Source organism: Mobula birostris, chromosome 22 (assembly GCF_030028105.1).
Source record: "Mobula birostris isolate sMobBir1 chromosome 22, sMobBir1.hap1, whole genome shotgun sequence".
Taxonomy (NCBI): Eukaryota; Metazoa; Chordata; class Chondrichthyes; order Myliobatiformes; family Myliobatidae; genus Mobula; species Mobula birostris.
This window is the reverse complement of record NC_092391.1, coordinates 14,932,205-14,957,555: the sequence shown is the minus strand read 5'-3', so window position 1 is coordinate 14,957,555 and position 25,351 is coordinate 14,932,205. Positions and strand designations below refer to the sequence as shown.

Here is a 25,351-nt window from a genome sequence, read left to right as displayed (position 1 = left end):
AAGTGCAAGAGATTCTGCAGATGCTGTAAATTTAGAGTTACACACAGAACATACTGGAGAAACTCAGCAGGTCAGGCAGGTATCTATGGAGAGGAATGAACAGTTGACATTTCAGGCTGAGACCCTTCTTCAGGACACAGCAACACTCACAACACGCTGGAGGAACTCAGCAGGTCGGGCAGCATCCGTGGAAAAGATCGGTCAACGTTTCGGGCTGGAACCCTTCGTCAGGACTGTAGAGGGAAGGGGCAGAGGCCCTATAAAGAAGGTGGGGGGAGGGTGGGAAAGAGGAGGCTGGTAGGTTCCAGGTGAAAAATATCCCTATGTCACTCTGCTCCCTCCCCCAGCTGCCTATCACCTCCCTCATGGTTCCATCTCCTTCTACTACCCATTGTGTTTTCCCCTATTCCTTCTTCACCTTTCCTGCCTATCACCTCCCTGTTTCCCCTCCCCCAGCCCTTTATCTTTCCCCTTACTGGTTTTTCACCTGGAACCTACCAGCCTTCTCCTTCCCACCCTCCCCCCACCTTCTTTATAGGGCTTCTGCCCCTTCCCTCTACAGTCCTGACAAAGGGTTCCGGCCCGAAGCATCGACCGAACTTTTCCACGGATGCTGCCCGACCTGCTGAGTTCCTCCAGCGTATTGTGAGTGTTGCTTTGACCCCAGCATCTGCAGATTATTTTGTGTTCAGGACACAGTAGTCCTAATGAAGGGTTGCAGTGTGAAACATCTACTTTTCATTTTCTCCATAGATACTGCCTATCAGCTGATATATAATTGTCAACCCTATCCTTTGGAACACAGATTCCTAGCCCTGAAGAAAAGTTGGGAAATGGAAGTTTCTTAACTTTGCTAGGTGCTTTAAAGTTTTCTTTTAATATTTTTATTTCTTTTAAAGATTTAAGACCATTTTTAACAATTTTAAGTGTCAAAAGCCTGGACAAGTTTTCAGAGAAAACTAGCTTCCACTTTCTGCCTTGCCTCCTTCTAGAGCCTTGGCCTCAATAACATGACTTCTGAGACCTCAGTACATGTTGTCAGATGCCTCAAAGAGCGTGGGCCATTTCAGTTCAACACTCCTAAGATAATGGTCCAAGTTATCATTGGCTGAGGGCCATTTGTTTCCCCTGAAACAAGTACTTGAGAAAGATTATTTTTACTTTTGAAGGAATAGAATTCAACATTTCAGTCTGATGTCTGCACACCAGTGAAATAATCAGTGCTTAAATTAATAGTAATCTTTGGAACTTGCTATCACATACAGTAATTGAGGCAAATCTCAAATACACTTATGGTTTTGTCAGTTAAGTGCATGAGGGAGAAAAATATGTTAATGGTGGGAAGAAGAAATAAGGTGGCAGGAGGCTCATGTGGAACATCAGCACAGATATAGTGTAGAGAACAGCCTAATTTTCTCTTGAATTCATTTACTTTAAGGTAAGCCAGTTTCTTGAATCATTTCAGACCCTGTGGTAAAGGTACCATCAGAGTGATGTTGGGTTTGGATTTCCAGGAATTAAATCTCACAATGATGAATGAGCAATGATATAGATCCATCAAAAATCAAGCTGCTGAAAGAACTCTGGATCAAGTAGCATCTCTGGAGGCAAATGGACGGCCCACATTTCCAGCCAATCTCCTACATCAGGACTCCTCATGGATTATACATAAGGATTTACTGTGACAGAGGAGAACCTGCAGGAGGAATGTTCCTATATGAGTGCTACTTCGTTCTTCTAGATGGCAGAGGTCAACAGTTTAGGAAGTGACAATGAAGAAATCTTGGCTAATTTCTGCAGAGCATATAGTGAAAGTGGTATACACTGCTGGCAAACTATGCTGTGGTGAAGGAAATGAAGGTTTAGGGTGGCAAATTTAGGGTCCACCATTTGTGTTGTTTTTCCTGAAAGCTTCTGACTATTGGAACTAAACTTAGCTAGGCAAGTGACAGGAATTCAAATTATATTCTGACGTGCCTTACAGATGATGACGAAATCTTCAGGATATCAGAAGGTAAATCGTTAGGATACTCATTTGATGGAAAAATGTGGGGGAGAATAAAATGGGTTAAGACAGGATTAGTGTTAAAATGTATGATCAATCTTTCAGTTAAGCAGAGTACCTACATAACTGTTGTTAAGTCTATAGTTATTGGTGACTGCCAAAATATTGATAATTGGGACTCTGTAATTATAATACCATTGGTGCTAATGAGAGGTATTAAAACTATCTTTTCTTTGGAACTGGTCATTGTGCTGCACACATTACTTGGCCAGACTGATCTTCATTACTGAATGGGATGCAATGGAAGATGGCTTGGCCTAAGTCAATGCCTTGAGTAACTTCTTTATTAATATCATTGGGCAGCGATGATCATTCCAACTACCATAAACATCGTTTTTGTATTAACACGTGACAGCAGCTGGTATGGAGTCTTACAATGATTCTTTGATGCTAAATTTGGTTAAGAATTACCTTGACATCCAGTCTAGTCACCTTTATAAATAGCTGCATTTCACCACCGGAAACCAGCTTTTTGAGCTAAGGCTTCAACAAATTTTGTGGAAATTGAACAGCAATTTGTAGTTATTGGTCTGCTTGATGCTAGAGGTGGTTGTGGAATCAGATACAATCACCATGAGAGATCATCTACTCTATATAAAATAAAATCACCTAAAATCTCCTTTAAAACTCATTCCTCTCATCTTAAGCCCATACCTTTTTGTTTTTGATAGCCCCTCTGTGGGGAAAAATGTTATCTTACCTATTTATGTCTCTTATAAAATTCTGAGTGAATCAAAATGGTTGAAGAATGATTTTGCCAATGGCAAGTCTATCAGGAATAGATCATAATCAGCCTTCACCATGGTTACTGGTTGAAAAAAAGTTGCAAAAGTTTTGTCTCCTATGCTGATGTGCTGTGCTTCAACATTGCTCAAAAAGGGGACTTTCTTGAGATCACAAGCTCCAATCAGCTGCTTAATCATCCAATACTATTTATGAATAGTTTTGAATTTATGGATGAGTATTTATGAATGAGTTTTGATCTGATCTGGTAACTGCTGTATTGTTCAATTCTGTCTAATGTACAATGCTTCCTCTACCTAGCTAGTGTTCAGTCTTACATTATTGATTCCCCCAGATGATTTTTAGGTAGATCAGAGTTAGTTGCATAGGTTGATAATGGTCATGATAAAGTGAAAGTGATGACTTCTGGAGTACAATTTTGCTTTTGATGATGACTCACAGTACATTATGTGTGCCCAGTTTTTAACTGCTGGATGTGATTGTGATTGTGATGTGTAGCATTAACATTTTGCAAAAAACTTCAAACTTTGAATGATGGAGCTTATTCTGAGAGTGAAGATGGGACTTAATCTTCATAAGAACTGCTTGATGTTTATTCCACTGCGAACAGATGCATCCGCAACAGGTAGATTAGTAAAGAAAAAGCCAAGCAGGTACATCAAACAGAAAAAGATCGCAGTTGCTAGAAATTCCTGCCCTTTCTCTACAACTTAAAATATGTTCTATTCCTATGCTTTCCTAATCCTGGCTTGAAACATTAACCATTCTAACCTCATCACAGAGGCTGCCTAACCGACTGCATTTTCTGTCTTTATTTTGACTAAGTTTATTCTTTTTGGTTCACCCACTGACTGTCTATGGCAGCTATATCAATGAGGCTTTGGCTAGGCCTATCATTGCTGGAGCTCATAGGTCAATCTTGGTAATAGACTGCACCTCACCCAGAGTACATCCTGACTCCATGCCACTCTATGCTTCTCCCACCTGCTGTTAATGCATGTTGTACTAGTTTATGATGCGAAGAATGGGGGATTATTATCAGCTAAGGATTTTCTTGCCTGTGTTTGTCCTGATCTGAAGGGACTTCTTGAAATCTAGACACAATATTTTGATTTCACAGGGCCAGTCCTCTTGACTCATTTGACCACCACCTCCCCTGGGCTTGGCCTGCTTGAAAGGACAGAAAATAACTAGTGATTTTCAAGTTCAGCAAGCTAGAATCTTATAGCCACAAACTGGGAGAGGTTAAGACTGAAAGTGCTCAGGCCTATGGTCTGCATGCAGAAACCAGGAAGTTATGAAACTCAGCACAGACCAAAGAGATTTGCACTAATACATAGAACAAATGATTGACAAGAAATAATTAATATATCCATTGGGAATTAAGCAGAAAAGAAGATTGATAAGAAGCACAAAAAGTGTACTTAAAAAACACAAAGGGGGAGATAGAAATAGTTCAGGATAGATAATGGGAGAGAAAGCATTTAAATAAATATAACCACAGCAGCCTAACATAGCCTGGTGTAGAAGAGAACAAATCAACTCAATGCAGTATGTCAAACCTCTTGACTTCTTCACATCACAGGGTCATAAGTGCTAGCTGGAGCTTAATCCCATGAGATATTCAACAGACCTTGGTCAATATTTGTCAGCGACCATGCTCTCTACTGAGCACAATGGGTATACTTTTATGAACTATAAACTTAATAAAGGTGTATATTAATTGTGCAGAGAGATAAAAACCTTATTAAACAAGGTATCAGACTGTGTCATAATTCACTATAAATGACAGAAATCCTACATAACATACATGTGCCTGTGAATTATATTGCTAGTTTAGTTCAATCTCTTATTAAGTATTATTCAATACCTATTAAGTATTTTGCATCAGTCTTCACTGTGGAAGACATTAGCAGTATGTCAGAAATTCAAGAGTGCCAGGGGGCAGAAATGACTGTAGTTGCTATTAGTAAGGCGAAGGTACTTGCGAAGCTGAAAGGTCTGCAGGTAGATAAGCCACCTGGACCAGATGGACTACACCCCAGGGTTCTGAAAGAGGTAGGTGAAGAGATTATGGAGACATTAGTAGTGATCTTTCAAAAATCACTAGGTTCTGGAATGTTTCCAGAGGACTGGGTTTCGGCGAGGAGTAGTGGTGTAGGTCACAGGTAATTTATTTTTCCTTATTCGTTCCTTCTTCATTATTACACATTTGGAGCAGTGGGGATGCGAAGCAGGATAGTGGAATGCTCCTCTTGCAGAATGTGGGAAGGCAAGGAGACCTCCAGTGTTCTTGACTACACCTGCAAAAAGTGCATCCAGTTGCAGCTTCTAACAGGCTGCGTTAAGGAAGCTGGAAAAAAATGAACTCCAGATCATTCAGGGGCTGAGGAGTTGACAGGCAGAACATACAGAGAGGTAGTTATACTCAATGTGCAGAACACAGGTAATTGGGTAACTGTCAGGAGGGGGAAAGGGGACAGGCAGCCAGTGCAGAACACCCTTGTACCCATTACCCTCAACAGCAGGTTATTGGATACTGTTTGGATACTGGGGTGGGGGGCGAAGGTGACCGAGCAGAGTAGAGAAACAGTAGTCAGGCCATTGGCACTGAGTCTGGCTTTGTGGCTTAGAAGAGAAGAAGGCAGAAGAGGTGAGCTGTAGTGACAAGGGATTCTTTGGTTAGGGGAACAGAAAGGAGGTTCTGTGGATGAGAATGAGATTCCTGGATTGTTTGTTGCCTCCCAGGTGTCAGGATCAGGGACATCTCAGATTGAGTCCATAGCATTTACTTGGGAGGGTGAGCAGCTAGCGTTTGTGGTCCATGTCAGTGCCAATGAAATTGGTAGGAGAGGTGATAAGGTCCTGCAAAGTGAGTTCAGGTAGTTAGGTGCTAAATTAAAGGACAGCACTTCCATGATTGTGATCTCAGGGTTGCTACCCATGCCACGTGCAAGTGAGGCTAGAAATAGGAAGATCATTCAATTTAACATGTGGAAATGAGGTGATGCAGGAGGGAGGGGTTCAGATGGAATATAGTGCTGGGAAGTGCATGATCTTACACTTTGGAAGAAGGAATAAAGATATAGACTATTTTCAAAACAGGGAGAAAAGTCAAAAATCAGAGATGCAAAGGCACTTAGGAGTCCTCCTGCAAGATTCACTCATGGTTAATTTGCAGGTTGAGTCAGTGCTAAGGAAGGCAAATGCAATGTTAGCATTCATTTCAAGAGAACTGGAATATAAAAGCAGGGATGTAATGCTGTGGCTTTATAAGGCATTGATCAGACCACACTTGGAGCATTGTGAGCAGTTTTGGGCCCTCATCTAAGAAAATATATGGTAGCATTGGAGTAGGCCCAGAGGAGGTTCATGAGAATTATTCCAGGAATGAAAGTGTTAACATATGAGGAGCATTCAATAGCTCTGGGCCTGTACTCACTGGAGTTTAGAAAAATGAGGGGGGAGCTCATTGAAACCTATTGAATCCTATTGAATATTGAAAGGCCTAGAGTAGATGTGGAGAGGATATAATGAGGGCGTCTAGGACAAGAGGGCACAGCCTCAGAATGGAAGGATGTCCCTTTAGAACAGAGATGAGGAGGAATTTCTTTAGCCAGAGGCAGGTGAATCTGTGGAATTCATTGCCACAGACAGCTATGGAGGTCAAGTCATTGGGTTTATTTACAGTGGAGGTTGATAGGTTCTTGACTAAATAAATGTGTCGAGGGTTATGGGGGGCGAAGGCTAGAGAATGGGGTTGCAAGGGATAATGGGTCAGCAATAAAGGAATGGCAGAGCAGACTCGATGAGATAATTGGCCTAATTCTGCTCCTATGTCTTATGGTCTTGTACAACATGGAAAAAAGAGAACCTAGTCACCAGAATTTCCACTTCTAGCATTGCATTTCAATGCTAGCACAAAACAGGGGATACATCATTCACAGTATATCATGCCGCTATCAATGACGTTATACTGTAACATAAATGCAGCAAATCATGTATTGTTTGAGTGTATGGGTTTCAATTGCTTGTTAGTAACTTACATAATTTTGCATTATCCAACCACAACACCAATACCTCATAAGCAAAATATTAGGCTGGACATTTTAAAACTTTGTAACAGCTGGACCCAAATAGTGATGAAAGTAAAGCCAAGGGGTCTGTCACACCAATAACTACACTGATTATATATTTCTTACAACAGCTGAAGCCAAGACCAAACTGCATGCTACATTAATTTACACAACTTCAAACACACTGGCTAAGGAATTGATTCAAGTCCAAACCAATCTATCTATTAGAGGCTGGTTGCACAACCATGGGGAATTGTCTCATTTGTTTATTATCAGTGAGCTAAGATGCTTGGCACAGTTCCACAGCAGAACTTGCAAACATGGAGATCATTGACTCACATGCATATTGAGATGGTCAGAACTGTCAAGGTAGCTGGGTGGTAAAGAGATAATTCAAAGTAATCAGACAAAGTTAACATGGTATGTGAAGGAGAAGTAATGTTTGACCAATTTATTGGAGTTCTTTGAAGTAACTTCTGATGTACATAAAGCAGAACTTGGATGATAATTAGATGTAAAGAAGGTATTTGACAAACTGCCACATCAAAGGTTATTGCAGACAATAAAAGCTCATAATGTAGGAGGTTATGCATAGGCATGAATAGCAGATTGCCCAGCTAACAAGAAACAGTAGGCATAAATGGGTTCTGTCAAGATATAATGGAAAGTGTGACACTGGGATTGGAGCTCTGACTTGATAGTTTATATAAATGACTTGGATGAAGAAACTGAAGGCAAGGTTCCTAAATCTGGTGATGACAAAAGGGTGGGTAGGAAATTAAGCAGCAAGGAGTGGACAAAGAATCTGCAAGGGGATATTGATAAGTTAAGTGAACGCGAAAAGATCTGGGCAAATAAAGTACAATGTGTGAAAATGTTAAGAAATAAAAGAAAAATAGTAAGAGAATTTGGAGAGTTGAGGTACAAGAATCATAATGTCCTGATCATCATCACTATTATGTGCCACGTCATATGACATGGATGATCATAATCTTGACATTCATTGTTCTTGGCAAATTTTTCTACAGAAGTAGTTTGTCATTGTCTTCTTCTGGGCAGAGGAAGACCCCAGCCATTATCAATACTCTTCAGAGATTGTCTGCCTGGCATCAGTGGTCACATAACCAGGACTTGTGATATGCACCAGCTGCTTATATGACCATCCACCTCCTGCTACTATGGCTTCACGTGACCCTAATCTGGAGGGCTAAGTAGGTACTACACCTTGACCAAGGGTAACCTGCAGGCTAACAGAAGGAATGAGTGTATTACAGGAAGCAAAGAGTGGGAATAAACGGGACCTTTTCAGAATGGCAGGCGGTGACTAGTGGGGTACCGCAAGGCTCAGTGCTGGGACCCCAGTTGTTTACAATATATATTAATGACTTGGATGAGGGAATTAAATGCAGCATCTCCAAGTTTGCGGATGACATGAAGCTGGGTGGCAGTGTTAGTTGTGAGGAGGATGCTAAGAGGATGCAGGGTGACTTGGATAGGTTGGGTGAGTGGGCAAATTCATGGCAGATGCAATTTAATGTGGATAAATGTGAAGTTATCCACCTTGGTGGCAAAAATAGGAAAACAGATTATTATCTGAATGGTGGCCGATTAGGAAAAGGGGAGGTGCAACGAGACCTGGGTGTCATTATACACCAGTCATTGAAAGTGGGCATGCAGGTACAGCAGGCGGTGAAAAAGGTGAATGGTATGCTGGCATTTATAGCGAGAGGATTCGAGTACAGGAGCAGGGAGGTACTACTGCAGTTGTACAAGGCCTTGGTGAGACCACACCTGGAGTATTGTGTGCAGTTTTGGTCCCCTAATCTGAGGAAAGACATCCTTGCCATAGAGGGAGTACAAAGAAGGTTCACCAGATTGATTCCTGGGATGGCAGGACTTTCATATGAAGAAAGACTGGATGAACTGGGCTTGTACTCGTTGGAATTTAGAAGATTGAGGGGGGGATCTGATTGAAACGTATAAAATCCTAAAGGGATTGGACAGGCTAGATGCAGGAAGATTGTTCCCGATGTTGGGGAAGTCCAGAACAAGGGGTCACAGTTTGAGGATAAAGGGGAAGGCTTTTAGGACCGAGATTAGGAAAAACTTCTTCACACAGAGAGTGGTGAATCTGTGGAATTCTCTGCCACAGGAAACAGTTGAGGCCAGTTCATTGGCTATATTTAAGAGGGAGTTAGATATGGCCCTTGTGGCTATGGGGATCAGGGGGTATGGAGGGAAGGCTGGGGCGGGGTTCTGAGTTGGATGATCAGCCATGATCATAATAAATGGCGGTGCAGGCTCAAAGGGCCGAATGGCCTACTCCTGCACCTATTTTCTATGTTTCTATGTTTCTATATTACATCTCCTTTGGTGGAAACGTATCTCTACCCTGCCACCCAATGTATGTATACGTGACTGAAAAAGGCTAGAATGTAGATACAACAAATAATTGAATATGGAAGTAGAATATTTTGTATTTGTACAAGTGTACAGAAGTAAGGATGTTATGCTTCAGTTACATAAGACACCTATGAGACATGATTTGGAGTATAAGTGTATATTATTGTTCTTCCTATTTAAAGGAGGGTGTTAATGAACTGGAATCAGTTCAGATATATTTTACTGGATTAACACCTGGAATGGGTGGGATGTTTCATGAGAAAGGGTTCAACAGGCTAGTCTTTTACCTTGAAGAATGAAAGCAGACTTGGTTGGAATATGTTTAGATCTTGAGGAGTCTTGATAGAGTGGATAGAGAGGTTAGAACCTAGAATTGGGGGTTACTGTCTGGAAACCAGAGGTCATCCAAATAAAGCAGAACTGAGGCAATGATTTTCTCTCAGAGGATCATAAATCGTGGAATTCACTTCCTCAAAGGGTAATGGAAGTATAGTGTTTGAATATTTTAAGACAGAAATAAGTCGTATACTTCGATGTTACTTTAAACAAAGCACACACATACCAAGTGGTAGTGTAATGATATGTAATTCACTTATTTTTATGTATTACCGGCAATTAATTATTTAAACAAATAAAGAATGCTTACTCAACATATTCACAATATCACTCAAATATTACTAAAATATTAAATACACAACACTCCTGGGTACAAACTCCAACTCCATGTAGAATGCATCTCAACTACAGTATATACTGTACACAGTGCAATGCAACTACTAAGAAGACATCCACAGCAAAGTAAACTTCAAATTGTTGCATTCAGAACTAAAAATTTAATCACTGTGGAGGATTTATTACCCTTGTGGGATAACGCCTTTCCTGTCAAGGAAGGTCACTCTGCTTGGCAGGTGGGACTTGTGGCTACAAAAACAATCTCAGGTTCTGGAGCCACCTCCATGGTGGTTGTAGGAATTCACTCTGAGACTGTAGGAAGTGGGTCAAAAGCTCTAGACACCTTTCTTCTCCTTTTTCTTCTTCTAGTTTGTGCATCTCAATATCTTGGGAAGGTCCAGTTAGTTCACTGGAGTGTTCTCTTATTAATCCTTCTACCACAGTGTATAGACCACAACAGGCCGACTATAATCAAGCACTGGCAACGCTGCATGATGCTGTCTCCAAACAAAAAACAGCCCATCCCAGCACATTTCAAATTATACTTGGAAGACTTCAACCAAGGTATGAAGAAAACCCTGCCCATTTATGATCTGCACATAACCTGTAGCACCAGAGGCCCTAATATACTAGGCTACTGTTATACTAAGACAAGGAATGCCTACTGTTCCTTGCCTAGACAGCATTTTGGTAAATCAGATCACTTGGATATCTTCCTCCTACCTGCATACAGGCAGACCTTAAAAAAACAAGGCTCCTGAAATTAGGAGAACTAAGAGTTGGTTGAGGGAAGCAGAGGAGTGATTACAGGATTGCTTTGAGTCAGTAGACAGGGCCATGTTCAAGCACTCGTCTAGAGATTAGATTAGATTCAACTTTATTGTCATTGTGCCGAGTACAGATACAAAGCCAATGAAATGCATTTAGCATCTGACCAGAAATGCAAAGAATAGTGTTAATTACAAAATAACTGTGAATAAAAAAGTGCTACAGCACACAAATATGAAAGTACTGAGACAGTACAATATGGTTGCAATACTGCTTAGCGCTGTGATGAGAGGTTCAGCAGTGTCACAGCCTCAGGGAAGAAGCTCTTCCTGTGCCTGCTGGTGCGGGATCTGAATGAATACACCACAGTTTAAATGGACTTCATTAAAGCAGCTGTAAATGTGTCTCAACATTACCCAATCGGAAGCCCTGGATGAACTATGAGATCCGAAATCCGCTGAGGCCCATATCAGAGGCATTCAAGTCTGGAGACCAAGGAAGCTACAAGAGGTGCAGGTTTGATCTCTGGAAAGACATTTCACCAGTGAAGTGGGAATTCCGGACCAAACTTGAATCAACGAGACAATGCTCAACAGCTGTGGCAGGGCTTGAATGCTATCAACTCCTACAAAGTTAAATCAAGCGACATGGGAGACAGCAGGGCTTCACTTCTAGATGAACTCATGACTTGTATGCTTGCTTTGACCATCAGAACATGGAGAAACCATTGCAAACCCCCACATCCCCAGATGGTCCTAGGATCTCAGTCTCTGAAGCTGACATGTGGGCTGCTTTCAGGAGGGTGAATCCACGGAAAGTATCTAGACCATTGGGGTACCTGGTCACATACTAAAGACCTGTGCTGACCAAATGGCTGATGTGTTCACGGAGACCTTTAACATTTCGCTTTGACAGTGTATGGTACTCACCTGCTTCAAGCGGGCTTCAATTATATCGGTGCCCAAGAAAAGCATGGTGACCTACCTCAAAGACCATCACTCAGCTGTACTTATATCCACAGTGATGAAGTGTTTTGAGAGGTTGGCGATGAAACACATCAGCTCCTGCCTGAGGAGCAAATTGGACCTACTGCTATTTGCCTACCAGAGCAACAGGGTCCATAGCAGATGCCATGTCATTTGCTCTTCAATCAATCCTGGAACATCTGGATACCAGGATGCTCTTTTTTGATTACAGCTTAGCATTCAATATCAACATACCATAGAACCATAGAATATTACAGCACAGAAACAGGCTTTTTGGCCCTTCTTGGCTGTGCCAAACCATTTTTCTGCCTAGTCCCACTGTCCTGCGCCTGGACCATATCCCTCCATACACCTCTCATCCAAGTACCTGTCCAAGTTTTTCTTAAATGTTAAAAGTGAGCCCGCATTTACCACTTCATCTGGCAGCTCTTTCCACACTCCCACCACTATCTGTGTGAAGAAGGCCCCCTAATGTTCCCTTTAAACTTCTCCCCCTTCACCCTTAACCCATATCCTCTGTTTTTTTTCTCCCCTAGCCTCAGTGGAAAAAGCCTGCTTGCATTCACTCTATCTATACCCATCATAATTTTATATACCCTCAAAACTAATCAATAAGCTTCAAGACCTTAACCTCAATAACACCTTGTGCAACTGGATCCTGGATTTCCTTACTTGTCGACCCCATTCAGTTCAGATTGGCAACAACGTCTCCTCCACGATCTCCATCAGCACAGGTACACCACAAGGCTGTGTGCTTTGCACCCTGCTCTGCTCACTTCACACTTATGACTGTGTGCTTAAGTACAGCTCCAATGTCATATTCAAGTTTGCTGACGACACCACAGTTTACTGATGATATCACACACCAAATCAAAGGTGGTAATGAATCAGCATATAAGAGGGGGATTGAAAATTTGACTGAGTGGTATCATAACAACAACATCTCACTCAATGTCAGCAAGACCAAGAAGCTGATTATAGACTTCAGGAGAGGGAACCCAAAGGTCCATGGAGCATCAGAGGTGGAGAAGGCGAGCAACTTTAAATTCCTAGGTGTTACTATTTCTGAGGACCTATCCTGGGCCCAGCATGTAAGTGAAATTGCAAAGAAAGCACAGCAGTGCCTCTATTAGGAGTCTGCGGAGATTGGGAGTGACATCTAAAACTTTGTTAAACCAACACAGATGTGTAGTGGAGAGTATATTGACTGGTTGCATCATGGCCTGGTATGCATTGAACAGAAAATCCTACAAAAGGTAGTGGATTCAGTCCAGCACATCATGGGTAAATCCCTCTCAACCATTGAGCACATCTACATGAAATGCTATCATAGAAAAGCAGCATGCATCATCAGAAATCCCCACCCAGGTTTCTTCTCATTGCTACCATCAGGTAGAAGGTACAAGAGCCTCAGGACTTGCACCACCAGATTCAAGAACCGTTACCACCCTTCAACCATCAGGCTCTTGAATAAAAGGAGATAACTACACTCAGTTGCTCCATCATTGAAATGTTCCTACAACCAATGATCTCACCTTACGGACTCTTTATCTCATGTTCTCGTTACTTATTGCTATTTATTTATATTTGCATTTGTACAGTTCGTGGACTTTGGTTGATCTTTCATTGATCTTATTATGTTACTATTCTATAGATTTGCTGAATATGTCCACAAGAAAATGAATCTCAGGGTTGTATATGGTATATATACTGCACTTTGATAATAAAATTTATTCTGAACTTTATTGGTCCCTTTACGATCTGATCTCTTCTCTTGATTTCCTCACCACATCATCTAACAATCCCCCTGTTTTCATTTCTCCATTGACTCCTTTCTTTTTGGCAAACCAGCTGGTCTTTGGTCTTTGCATTTACTTTTATCAGCAGTTTTTTGTCTCCCACTTGAAGTTCATGCAATAACCTTAGTGCACACAAGGTAGATTCTAGTTCCTTATACTCACAAAAGCTGAACGCTTACAACTTTTCTGAAGCTCCTTGAATTCTCTTCCAGTTTAAATCAATGCTCATTTTGCAAGTAACTGCCTGATTAACATATCGGAAGTTTTCTCAGATATGTTGCCTACAAAAACTGTTGTAGGCATTGCTTTTGTCACTTTCACAGTTCCTCTGAGCAGCATGGTCCTTCCTTGGTCCAATATGCTTTCCAACCAGAGGCACAGATGTTGGCACCAACACCTGTTTTCCCTCTGTTGGGCAATGATTCCTTGTGTATAGCATGGAGACAATTGTGGCATCATCCAGTATCTTCCAGTACCTTTCTTAATTTGCTTTCAGTTGACTTTATTACAGGAAATGTGGCATGCAAATGGTGAATGGACCTCCAATCAAATTGTAGTTGTCTCAGCTAATTATGCCCCCTCAATGCTGGCCCTCCTGTTTTTTTAACCACATACAGTGGCTTGTTGGCTGTTGTTACAAATGTCATTCCCACAGCAGTTATCTTTTCTCCAGTATAAGTTCTCAGTTGGATATCTGCAGGCTTCAGTTTAGTATCTTTGAAATGTCATTCAAACTCATCTTGTGAAAGGACTGAAACAGCTCAGCCAGTGTTCGATACCATTTTAATTAAACTGTCATTCATTTCTGGTGTAACCCATACTGCTTGAATATTATTAGCTTTCACAATGTAAATCTCAGGGCTACTCTGTCCTGTGTCACTCTCATCATTATCAGATTTTTTCCATCAACAGCATGTGGATTAGAGCTCTTTTTGAAACTGTAACTTGACTTTTTTATCTTTATCGCTTTCATTTGCAGTCCATTTATTTTTGTCTGCTTTGTGCACGTGTCCTACTTTGTTGCATTTTCTGCACATTTTGTGTTTAAACCTGATCTGGTGTATGCATGTCCCTGCCACAATGAGAACACAATTTGTCCGGCCAGGCAGGTTTATGTTTACGTGTTACAATTTTGTTTACACCCACTTACATTCTTGAGTACAACTGAATTGCATTTGTCTGCTGTTTCCATTGATATAGCTATTTCAACTGCTCTCTTAAATGTAAGCTGTGTGCTTCAGTTAGAAGATGTTTTTGAATGCTTTCTTGTAAAATTCCACAAACTAAACAATCTCTCAATGTCTCATTAAGCTCATTACTGAACTGACAATGCTCAGGCAACTTCTTCAATTCAGCCACGTATATTGAAATGCACTCCCCTTTCTTTTGATTCCGCTTACGAAACCTAAAGCATTCTGCATTCGCCAAGGTTTTGATTCTAAATGCTCCTGCATTTCTTTCAGGATATCAATGAAGCTAATGTCTGCTGGTTTAGTTGGAACAGTCAAACTTTGAAGCAAACTGTATGTCTCTAAACCCAGTTCACTCAGCAAAATTGATGCTTGTTTCTCATTGGCTATTTTATTTGCTTCAAAGTACTGTTCAATTAGCTCAGTATAAATCAGCCAGTTACATGAGTTGTTGAACAATCGAACACATCTTTCCAATGTAGCCAGCCGTTTCTGTTCCTTTTATTTATGAGTATTATCACAGGGTATAGTACTAACTGTTTATGAACCCGTGAATTCTTCCACTTTCTGCCTTTTTTTAAACTAAAACACCTTCTCCTTGGAAGAAGCACGTACTACGTTGCTTGTTATTTTACTCAACCATTTTTAATTTTGCTTTTTTTCTAAAACATAAATGTCAAGTTGTACTTCAACAGGCTGATAAGTGTCTTGGGTTCATTTTAAAAATACATCGTCGCCACAGTTATGTCTTATAACTTCAAAACATTAAACTAACTGGAAGAAAAACAAGGAGCTGATGAGAGTCTAACTTTGTGTTTACTTTAAGCAAGGCACACACGTAACACATGGTAGCGTCATGAGGTATGCAATTCATGTAATTTTACATATAACCCATAATTAATTATTTAAACAAATAAAGAATACTTAATCAACAACATATTTACAATAATACTCAAATATTACTGAAATATTAAATACACAACAGGTGCAAAATCAAAGGCTGAGAAAATATTTACTATAAAAAGTCTTGCTTGACCTCACTTTGCAGTAGGATTGGGCCTATCACAGATCTTTGAAAATATTCATTGAATCGTAAAACACATAAAAAGGCCTCTAACTGCCCACTTTACACATACTGACAGTGATACCTATCTGAACTAATCACATTTTCTGCAATAGTGCCTTATTCTTCTACAAACGGTTTGTACATCCTTTCTACTCAAGTACCTATCCAAAGCCTTTTAAACATTGTAATTGTAGATGCCTCAAATACTTCCTCTGGCAGATAGTTCTAAATATTCACTATCCCCTGTATGAAAATCTTACCCCTTAGATCTTCTTTGAATTTCTCCCCTCTTATGTTAAACCTGTGCTCCATCCCAGTTCTTGATTCCCTTCCCCCGCAGAAAAGACCATAATTATCTGCCCTATCTATGCCTTTGATAATTTCATAAACTTCTATAAAGTCACTTCTCAGCCTTCAACGTTCCAGTGGGGATAAACCCAGCCTATTCCTTTAACAAAAACCGTCCTTTCCAGGCAACATCCCAGTAAATCTCTTTTGCACACTTTCTAGTGATATTGCATCCTTCCTATAGAGTGGCAGCTAGAACTGTAACTGTACAAAGCTAGAACTTGGTAGACTAAACAACGTTCGTACAGCTACAACATGATGTCCCAACTTTTATACTCAATGCCCTGGCCGATGTAGGCAAGCATACCAAATGCATTTTTCACTACCCTTTCTGCTTGTGTTACCTCTTTCAAGGAGCTGTGGACTTGCACTCCAAGGTCTCAATGCTCCTAAGATCACTGTCATTTGCTTTATATGTCCTAACAGAATCTAACCACCTGAAGTGCAGTATTCACAGTTGCCTGGATTAAATTCCATCCTATGTGCAGATCACAATTTGAATGTCATCTTGAAGATATAGTTTTCAATGACATCCAAATATAAGAAAACAAATATAAACTCACAGTACAGAATCCATATTGAAGCTAAATAACTAAAAGTGATATAATTTTAAATACTTTTAATTGTCTTTGTTACTGTTGGAATGAGTATTCTTTTACATATCTTGGTACTGCAATATATATTCTACAAAATTACATATCATACTAAATAAAATTGTACTGCAAAGCTTACTCATTCAACAGAAACTGACTTCTATTTGACTATTTTGTCTGGTTACTGGGTGACATGGCCCATCCCAGCCCCGAATACTGCTCCAGGCAATCAGTTGGATTCTGTGTTTAGTCTTTGATCAACATTCAACTATCAGATTAGCATATGCACACACTCATCCTGCACTTTATCCTCTTAATAAACTTTCAAACTCCCCCACTGCTGTTCAACAGAGCAATCAGCCACTGCCTGAACCAATCCCCTACTCATTCCGCTGCTGAATACCAAGTACGTGTGCATGCTGTGTAATTGCTCTTTGACTATTCCTACAGGAGCGATTCCTACCCGTTTGATGCAGTCCGTTTTTGACAGCCGTTCTAGGATCAGCTTTGCCCATAGTGTATTGGGAATATCCTGCAAAGCAAAAGAGAATTGCAAAGAGATGAGAGGGTGAATATTCAGAGCGAAGTTCAAAAAGAATTCCAAAGCCCCTACATGATTAGGCTGAAGGAGAAAAGTGAAAAGAATCGGCAGGCACCTTTTTTTGACAGTTACTGGGTCCCAGCGGTGGTTTGGCCCGAGACCCATGGTCCAGTGCAGTGGGAGTATGGACTTACTGCTTTTAGTCTCACTGTCTGTTTGTGGTGGATCGTGCTGGTTGCTGCGGCAGCTAGTGTCTGCTTCTTCCCTTTGAAGTGTAACATTGACAGAAGTTACAGACTCATTTTGTGTGGTCCTGCTGATCCAAGTGATCTATTAAAATTGGTTTTGTGCTTTTAGAATATCCAGAAAAAAGTTAGTAAATATGTCCAAATTGGTTACAGTTCATATTTACAATCTTCAGCTATGGATTTGCAATTTCCTGGACATGGCAAATACACGAGAAATATCTGTAAGATCCAATTTATATGCAGTGAAGGAACAAATTAACTAGAGTGAGAGTCAGACCTGAAAGTGGGATATAAAATTATCTCCTCTGATTATCATCACCTATCCTATTTATTCAATACATTAACTAAACAAAGTAAAATTCCAATAGTAAATATTAAAATAGAAATCACTTTAATTGCATTGCCTCTTCAGTTATTATCTTGCCTGTACCCTTCTCCTTCCCATAAACCCCAGCCTGCAGTATTATTTGTTCTCGATTATAATGAAATGTCCATGAAATTTAAATACTTCATTGAAGTGATATGATCACAAGCAATGTCGAAACAGTGCTGCTTGACTTAAAATTCAGTTGTTTATTTTAATTCTCCATTTAAATCATTTAAAGTACAGGATTCAGATTTTACATTATTTTGCTAATATACAGTACTTGTTTTAATGCTTAGAGAATATACCAAGATAAATTGCTAATTCCTGTGTACAGGGCCACAAAAAATGTAAATTCAAGTTATTAAATTTTAACAAAGTGCACTGACCAGTGAAGCAAGAGTTAATGAACAAATTAAAAGCTTAAAGGAGCCAGTAAATTTCAAATGCTATCTTTAAAATGTTACCTTTCACTAGGAGAACTGGTGAATTTATGGCTTAGACTACTAAGAGACTTATTAGACTGTGCAATTAAAGGCACTTCTGAAGCCACTGATTTCACTGTACTTCCAAGTTAAGATGTTATGGGTGACGCTATTACAGTTCGGGGTATTCCGGAGTTTGGAGTTCAGTTCTGGGGTCCCCTGTAATTCTGTGTCCTTCCTTGGAATACCTTGGTTTCCCCGGGTGCTCCGGTTTCCTCCCGCAGTTCAAAGGCATACATGTACCGAGTAGGTTCATTGGTCAATGTAAATTTTCCCATGATTGGGCTACGGTTTGTTGGGGATTGCTCGGGTGGCATGGTTAGAAGGGGCAGAAAGGTCTACTCTGCGCTGTATCACTAAATAAAATAAATAAGTAATAAAGTAGAATAATGCACAGAACACACAGACACAAGGAGACAAGTGAGCAGCAGTTCTGTGGGCAAAAAACATCTTACTAATGAGAGAGACCAGAGGAGAATGGCCAGACTGAGTTCAAGCTGAAAGGAAGACAGCAGTAACTCAAATAACTACACGTTACAAAAGTGGTGTGCAGAAGAGTAAATCTGATCACACATTGTGAGACCCTTAGACACTACACCGTGCTTAGAGTGAACAGTTTTTAAACAGCATCAGTTGCATGTATTTGTGTTCAAAAAGCAGTGATTTTTGTCACTGCTAGTTGGTGAGAAATAAGCTGTAAGACAATTCAGAACTGTTTTGTTCACTGTAGTTTCAAGCATTCAGACTTGGAGATGTCAGATACAGTTGGGAGTGAAAATGAAACAATGTCAATACTTCAGCAAGTTAGGAACTACAAAGTATTTGAAGCTATCAACAATCATCTTGAATGTTATCTTAGGTCCCCACCAGACACTCAGGTCTCATCTCAGCTCCAGGTAGCTGTTTGCATGCAGCCATGCTCCAGTAAACCACTTTGACAGGTGGGTTAAACCAGGTGAGGGTACCAGCAGGTGAGATAGCAACATGCCTGTGCTAACGTATGAAGCCAGCTCCAGTGGACTGGGTAATGGCATCAACAGTGAGATCCAATGGCCAGAAAGGTAGTTCTGCAATGCTCCGTGGAGAACAACAGACACAACAAGGCACAAAAGAAGTCACGATCATCTACTGCAGCCAAGGAAGACCAGAGTTGTGATGACTTCTCATCCAGAGCCACTGGACCCTGATTTTGAAGGTTGAGAGAGTGAAACTTCCCCAGTGCAACAGCTTTTCCACTTCAAAAGTTCTCCCAAGCAGGTTTCCAGTCATCTTCAAATATGAAGGGCAACCATCAGTAGTATAGGTAGTGTTTTAATTTGTGCTGCTTTTCATTTAAGTACATAATTTGTCACTCAGTTAAATGGTAGTCTTTTTTTAATACCTTTTTAACTATTTCCATGAAACTTTAGCTAATTGGGGCAACCGCTTAATTGGGCTAAAATGTCCCTGTCCCGATGTATCCCAATTAACCAGAATCCATTGTATTTGTATAAGATCACATAAGGTTTCAGGACATATGATAAAAGTTTGGCCAAAGAGGCAAGTTTTAAGGAGATTTTTAAAGAGGAACGATATTTGGAAAAGTAAAGAAATTTAGGGAGGATCTTAATGGGGCTTTATAATGGACTTTAGCAGCTCAATGCATGGCTTCCAATTTTGAAGTGATTAAAATAGAAGATGATGGAGAGGCTAGAATTAGAGTAGCACAGATATATTGGTAAGTGGCAGGTTAAAAGGTTGAAGAGAAACAGGCAGGGATAAAGCAATGGAGAATTTAAAATATGAATGACCAAACTAACATGTAGATCATTTTGCTCAGATGAACGTCCTTGATTTGAGTTGAGACACAAGCAGCTGTACAGTACCACAGGATTGATGTTGTATTTATTTCACTTGAACAAGTCTGCACTCAATTATTTGGAAGGAATTTAAAATTTGAAGCACAACCTAAAGTAAATGCAGAAAAATGTCTATTAAACCATGATTTTGCCCACAAACGGTGCAACTCTACTGCAGTGTAAGTAACATCTGTGGAGCAACCTGGTGCAACCTGGAGTGAAAAAAAAAACAAACTGTTGAAGGAACTCAGCAGGTCACGTAGCATCTGTGGAGGCAGAGGGGTAGTCAACATTTTGGATCAAGGACCCGCATCAGGACCACAAATGCTGTTCAACCTGCCGAGCTCCTCCAACAATTTGCTATGTGCTTCAGTAGTTTCTTTTAGTTTATGCCTTTGTGAGGCAAGGCACTGGGGACCATTTTTTGATACAGCGCAAAGGCAAGTTGTTGTAGTAGCTATAATAAGCTTTGAAATAATCATAAATAAATAATGTTTAAAATCATTCTCTTTCTGTTTCAAATCAGTGTTTGTGAAAGAATTCTCTTTGTAATCTGATTTATTCTCTTGACAGAGTGACCATATCTCTTCATAGTCATAAGAATGTTATAAAAGCATTAACCAACCTAAACTTTAAAGCCCAGAAAAAGATATTATTATAGACTGACATAATTATGATTTTTTCCAAAATCAAGAACTAGTATGCCAAGAAGATAATTAACACTCCTGCTGTTCTTTAAGGAGCTGTTCTACTCTACAGTCATTTTTCCAGAGCTGTCATCTCCCCCGAGCAGAATTTTATTCCTCTAATTAGCTCCTAGTATCTCTACTTTTCATCCATTTCCACACTACTGCATTACTTAAATTAATTTAAATGGACAGCATTTATTATTGAAAAACTGAAATAAGACCACACTCATTCAATTGCTCCAAATGAACCATGATCTATAAAGCATAAAAAAAACAGCAAGTACACTACTATCACATACATCCTTAATCACAAGCATATACAAGATCATTTTGGCCATGAGAATGGCCTAAATGTCTGTTTCTAAAGCTTTATCGATAGGATGGAATTTAAAATGGATAAATTAACATAGGGCTAGTCTGACACTCTGATTTATTCAGATAATGATGCAATTTGTGCCTACACACTGAAAAAACTGGAAAACATTTCAGCAAAGGCTGTTAAGCAACAAGTGAAAAAGATGCTACAAGACTACCTCGAAAAGACCATCCTCAACAACCCTAAAAATTACCTCTTCATATTCAATGAACTACCATCAACAAATGCTGTACATTTCATATTGTGGGAATCACCAGTGAAAAGAAATTGAACTGGACCTGCCAAATTAATTTAACACGATACAAGCAAGCTGGATATTTTGTTGCAAATTGCCTAACCCCTGTGTTTTTCCTATATCTGCAAAGCATAACATAGGATTGTAATTCTTTACGCTTCTCTAGATGGGTGCTACTCATGAAAATAAGCTCAGTACCACTCATGACAAAACAGCCTGACCGAGTGGTATCCTATTCATAATTCTACACATCCTCTCCCTCTACCACAAACACACCATTGCTCCACACATTTCCCTGCATGCTGCAATCCACCAACTTGCTAAGCCTTCCAAAACATCACCTTCCAAAACCGATGACTTCTGAACCGATAAAGGACACAAGATAAATGGGGGGGGGGCGGGGGGAGGACTCATATTCTGGGTTCTCCTCCACGCCACACACCATCCTGATTTTGAAATATATCATAATTCCTTCATTATCACTGGGTCAAAATTCTGTATCACCCAATCTAACTTCACAGTATTATCACATAGACTGCAGAATTCACATGACATTCTCAAGGGCAATTCAGGGGTCAATAACATGACGTTCTTGCAACTCCCATGTTCCAAGAATTAATTTAAAACAAGCCTGTTTGGTGTTTGGAATTCTAGAAAAGGCATCAGTATTCCTGGAATAAGGAGGCAACATTGAAAAGCATCTGTAAGAACTTCATATCTGTTTTCTGATTAAAGTAGGATGCAATAATGCTTACTGGTAGGAATCTCAATTCAAGCAGTCCGATATTTGTAGAACCACACCTTAATAATTAGGCTTTTGAGGGGTGGCGGTGCCTTTAAGCAATTTTATTAACTTTAAAATAAAACTAAACTGAAACCATAGCAACTTATTTAATTGTAGATCTAAAACATGCATAATCTGCTTTCTGGCAATAAGGAAAACACCATATAACCCAATTCAAATACCAGAAAACAACACATCACAAAATTGTCATTGGCAAAAGTGTCAATATTTTCAATACCTGAGCTTTAGCTTTTAATTTCTTAATTTCATCCACAGTCTCAGATTTCCCTTCAGCTAGCATATTATCCAAGGTGATGAGATTTGTGTTGATCTGGTCACACAGCATCTTGGCCTGGTAAAAGTAAATGGAAAATTTCACGTTTACAAGCAAAGACAGATGGAAATTTAAGATTACATTTCAGAATAATACAAACCAACTATGCCAATACAAAACTATAATAATTTATAAAGTGCTAAACTACCACAGCTGTTTTTTAAAAATGCCTTAAAATTTTGTAAAATTAGTGTCTTTGAATAAGACAGAGCTGTGCCCTTAATCTGCCCACTGAGATGCAAGCAGAAGTGTGTCCAATTCCTGAGTTCTCAATGAATCTTTAACATCACAAAAACAAAAAGAGAGTGTAGAAACCAATTATTAATATGAAAAGTATAAATCTAAAAGAAAATTGTCAATGAAAGTTAATTTTTTTTTGTTATAGCAGGAAGAAATTTTGAGACATAAATTAAGAAAATACTGGAATTACTTAGCAGATCAGGTAACACCTATAAGAGATAAGCCAATGAACTAAAAAAATATATTTTATGGAGCTACAGCACAGAATAGGCCTATCTAACCCTTCCAGCCATGCTGCCCAGCAATCCCCCAATTTAGTTATTTATTTTTATTACTTATTTATTGACATACAGTGCAGAATAGGCCCTTCCGACTCTTCAAATTGCGCCACCCAGCAATCTCCAAATTTAATCTGAGCCTAATCACGGGACAATCTACAATGACCAATTAACCTACCAACCGGTATGTTTTTGGACTGTGGGAGGAAACCGGAGCACCCAGAGGAAACCCACGTGGTGACAGGGGAGAATGTACAAACTCCTTACAGGTAGCGGTGGGAATTGAACCCAGGTCACCTGTACTGTAAAGTGTTGTGCTAACCACTACGCTACTGTGCTGCCCTATTATTTTCATCATTTTTATTTTGGAAATCGTTTGCCTTTAAGAAATTTAGACAAATATTTTCAGAACAATAAGAATATAGATGAATTCCTTTGAGGAGTTTTGCAACATTAGATGAAATATGGAGTGGAAAATGACTAATAACACACATTTCTGTGAAAGGAAAGAGAATGGACCCTAGAAACATTATGGCATTGAGTTGTAAAAATCTTCTTCATGTGAAACATACATAATGAATTATCAAATCATAGAAATGACAGCACATTAAATTAGCTCCAGTTTAACGACTGAAATTAGCCCCACTAATCCAAATAGTCAAGTTTTCACACGATTTCTTTTTTAAATATATTATTTTTCAAACTGTTATTAAATTTAAATTTAAAATTAAGTTGTCATTCCTGAGGTAAAAATTGGTACTTTTCACATCTGCTTTCTCAATTTGAAAAACGTTACCAAATTTCTGCGTCGATGCTATGTGTTTCAAACTCACCCAAAATGTGTCTCATCTCTTTTAATGAATTCAATGAGCAATATTAGTTAGCAATGCCCACAGAAAATTTTTTTGGGATTGCATTGCTTCATGTGGCAGCCACAATCAAAACCAAACAATTTAAACTTACCTCACTACAAATTAACAAAGTGGAAAAATGATGCAGAGAATTTCCAATAGTGATAGTTTTTCTTCCCTTCCATACTAGTGCATATCTTATCCCAGGTTTATGCTCAACATCAAAAGAATCGCTCCTGATACATGGAAGAATCTCAGCTATAATATTAAATGAGGTCTAAGCAGTAATTTTTAAAAGGAGCTTGCTGGATCCCTAGTTTGAACTTGAAGAAAGATTTGAAGCAATTTTTATTTGTCTAATTTTCTGTTTATAGTAAAGCATTTTATATTTGAACATGTGCAATTGTTTCCTAATTATGCAAACATTTTAAAATTGTGATCTTTAGATTTTGGTCATTTGTAACCAGATTGACAACCAATAAAAGCAATATTCTCCTGGTCACTATCAAAAACTGTCACTAAGATCAACCCTTGGTCAGTGCAGAGGAATAACAAGAAAAATTCAACGAGATGACAAGAACAGAAAAACAGGGAAATTAAATTGTCTAGCAGAGCAGCAAGCATGTGCAACATAAATTAATGTTAACATTATAGAATGAACTAATATCTACTTTACTGCGTGCTGTCCATTAGAATTTTAAGAATATCAAAATATGTTTAGGCCATATATGTCTAATCATTATCGAAGAAAAATTGGAAGTTAATGGGACAGGAAAACTAATTGCTTAAGTAAAGCACAATAAAAAAAAACTTACTATACTAAAAGCTTGAGTGTACTGTTTTTATATCCAAGAAACTATCAACATTCCATTTAATTTACGGCACTACCTTATCAATTTAATTATGCAGTAATTAAATTATGCAGTCATTTAAATAATCATATTACCAACTAATATAACAGGCTGATAATTAGTGAGGCTACCATTTACTGGCAATCTCCAACTGCAGCTGAACTATGTGGCCATAGGGCAGCTAAAAATCAAAGCACTGCTGGACAATCTCAATGCATTAAGGATATTTACAGAATAAATGGATGTTTATGATAGGAGAGCAGTTGCATGGTCAGCATTAATGAAATATAATTAAATTCTTATTCCAGAAATATTTAAATTATTTGAATTTGAGTTTCCCAATTGGTGTGGTGAGATTCAAACTCATCTGTCCATGGCAATGCACAGCCTCTGGATATTAGAAGAAAACTGTAATTATTATGTAGCCACATCACTTTAGTGGGTGGTGATGTACCAATAGTTTAAAACAGAATTTCATTCATTTTACTTTTTGAAATCAATAAATGTTATAGTGAAATCATAAAGAT

The 25,351-nt window shown here is 39.2% G+C and overlaps 1 protein-coding gene across 3 annotated transcripts in view; it reads right to left on the bottom strand.

Annotated features, from left to right (window-relative positions):
* The window catches only part of ak8 (adenylate kinase 8), a 166,700-nt gene that overhangs the window by 131,875 nt on the left and 9,474 nt on the right, over positions 1-25,351 (bottom strand). For all 3 annotated transcript variants that reach the window (XM_072240089.1, XM_072240092.1, XM_072240091.1), the window contains exons 4-5: positions 22,509-22,622; positions 17,174-17,242 (exon numbers count right to left, since the gene is read on the bottom strand). In XM_072240089.1, coding sequence (XP_072096190.1) covers positions 17,174-17,242; positions 22,509-22,622 — 183 coding nt within the window. The remainder of the gene's footprint in view (positions 1-17,173; positions 17,243-22,508; positions 22,623-25,351) is intronic.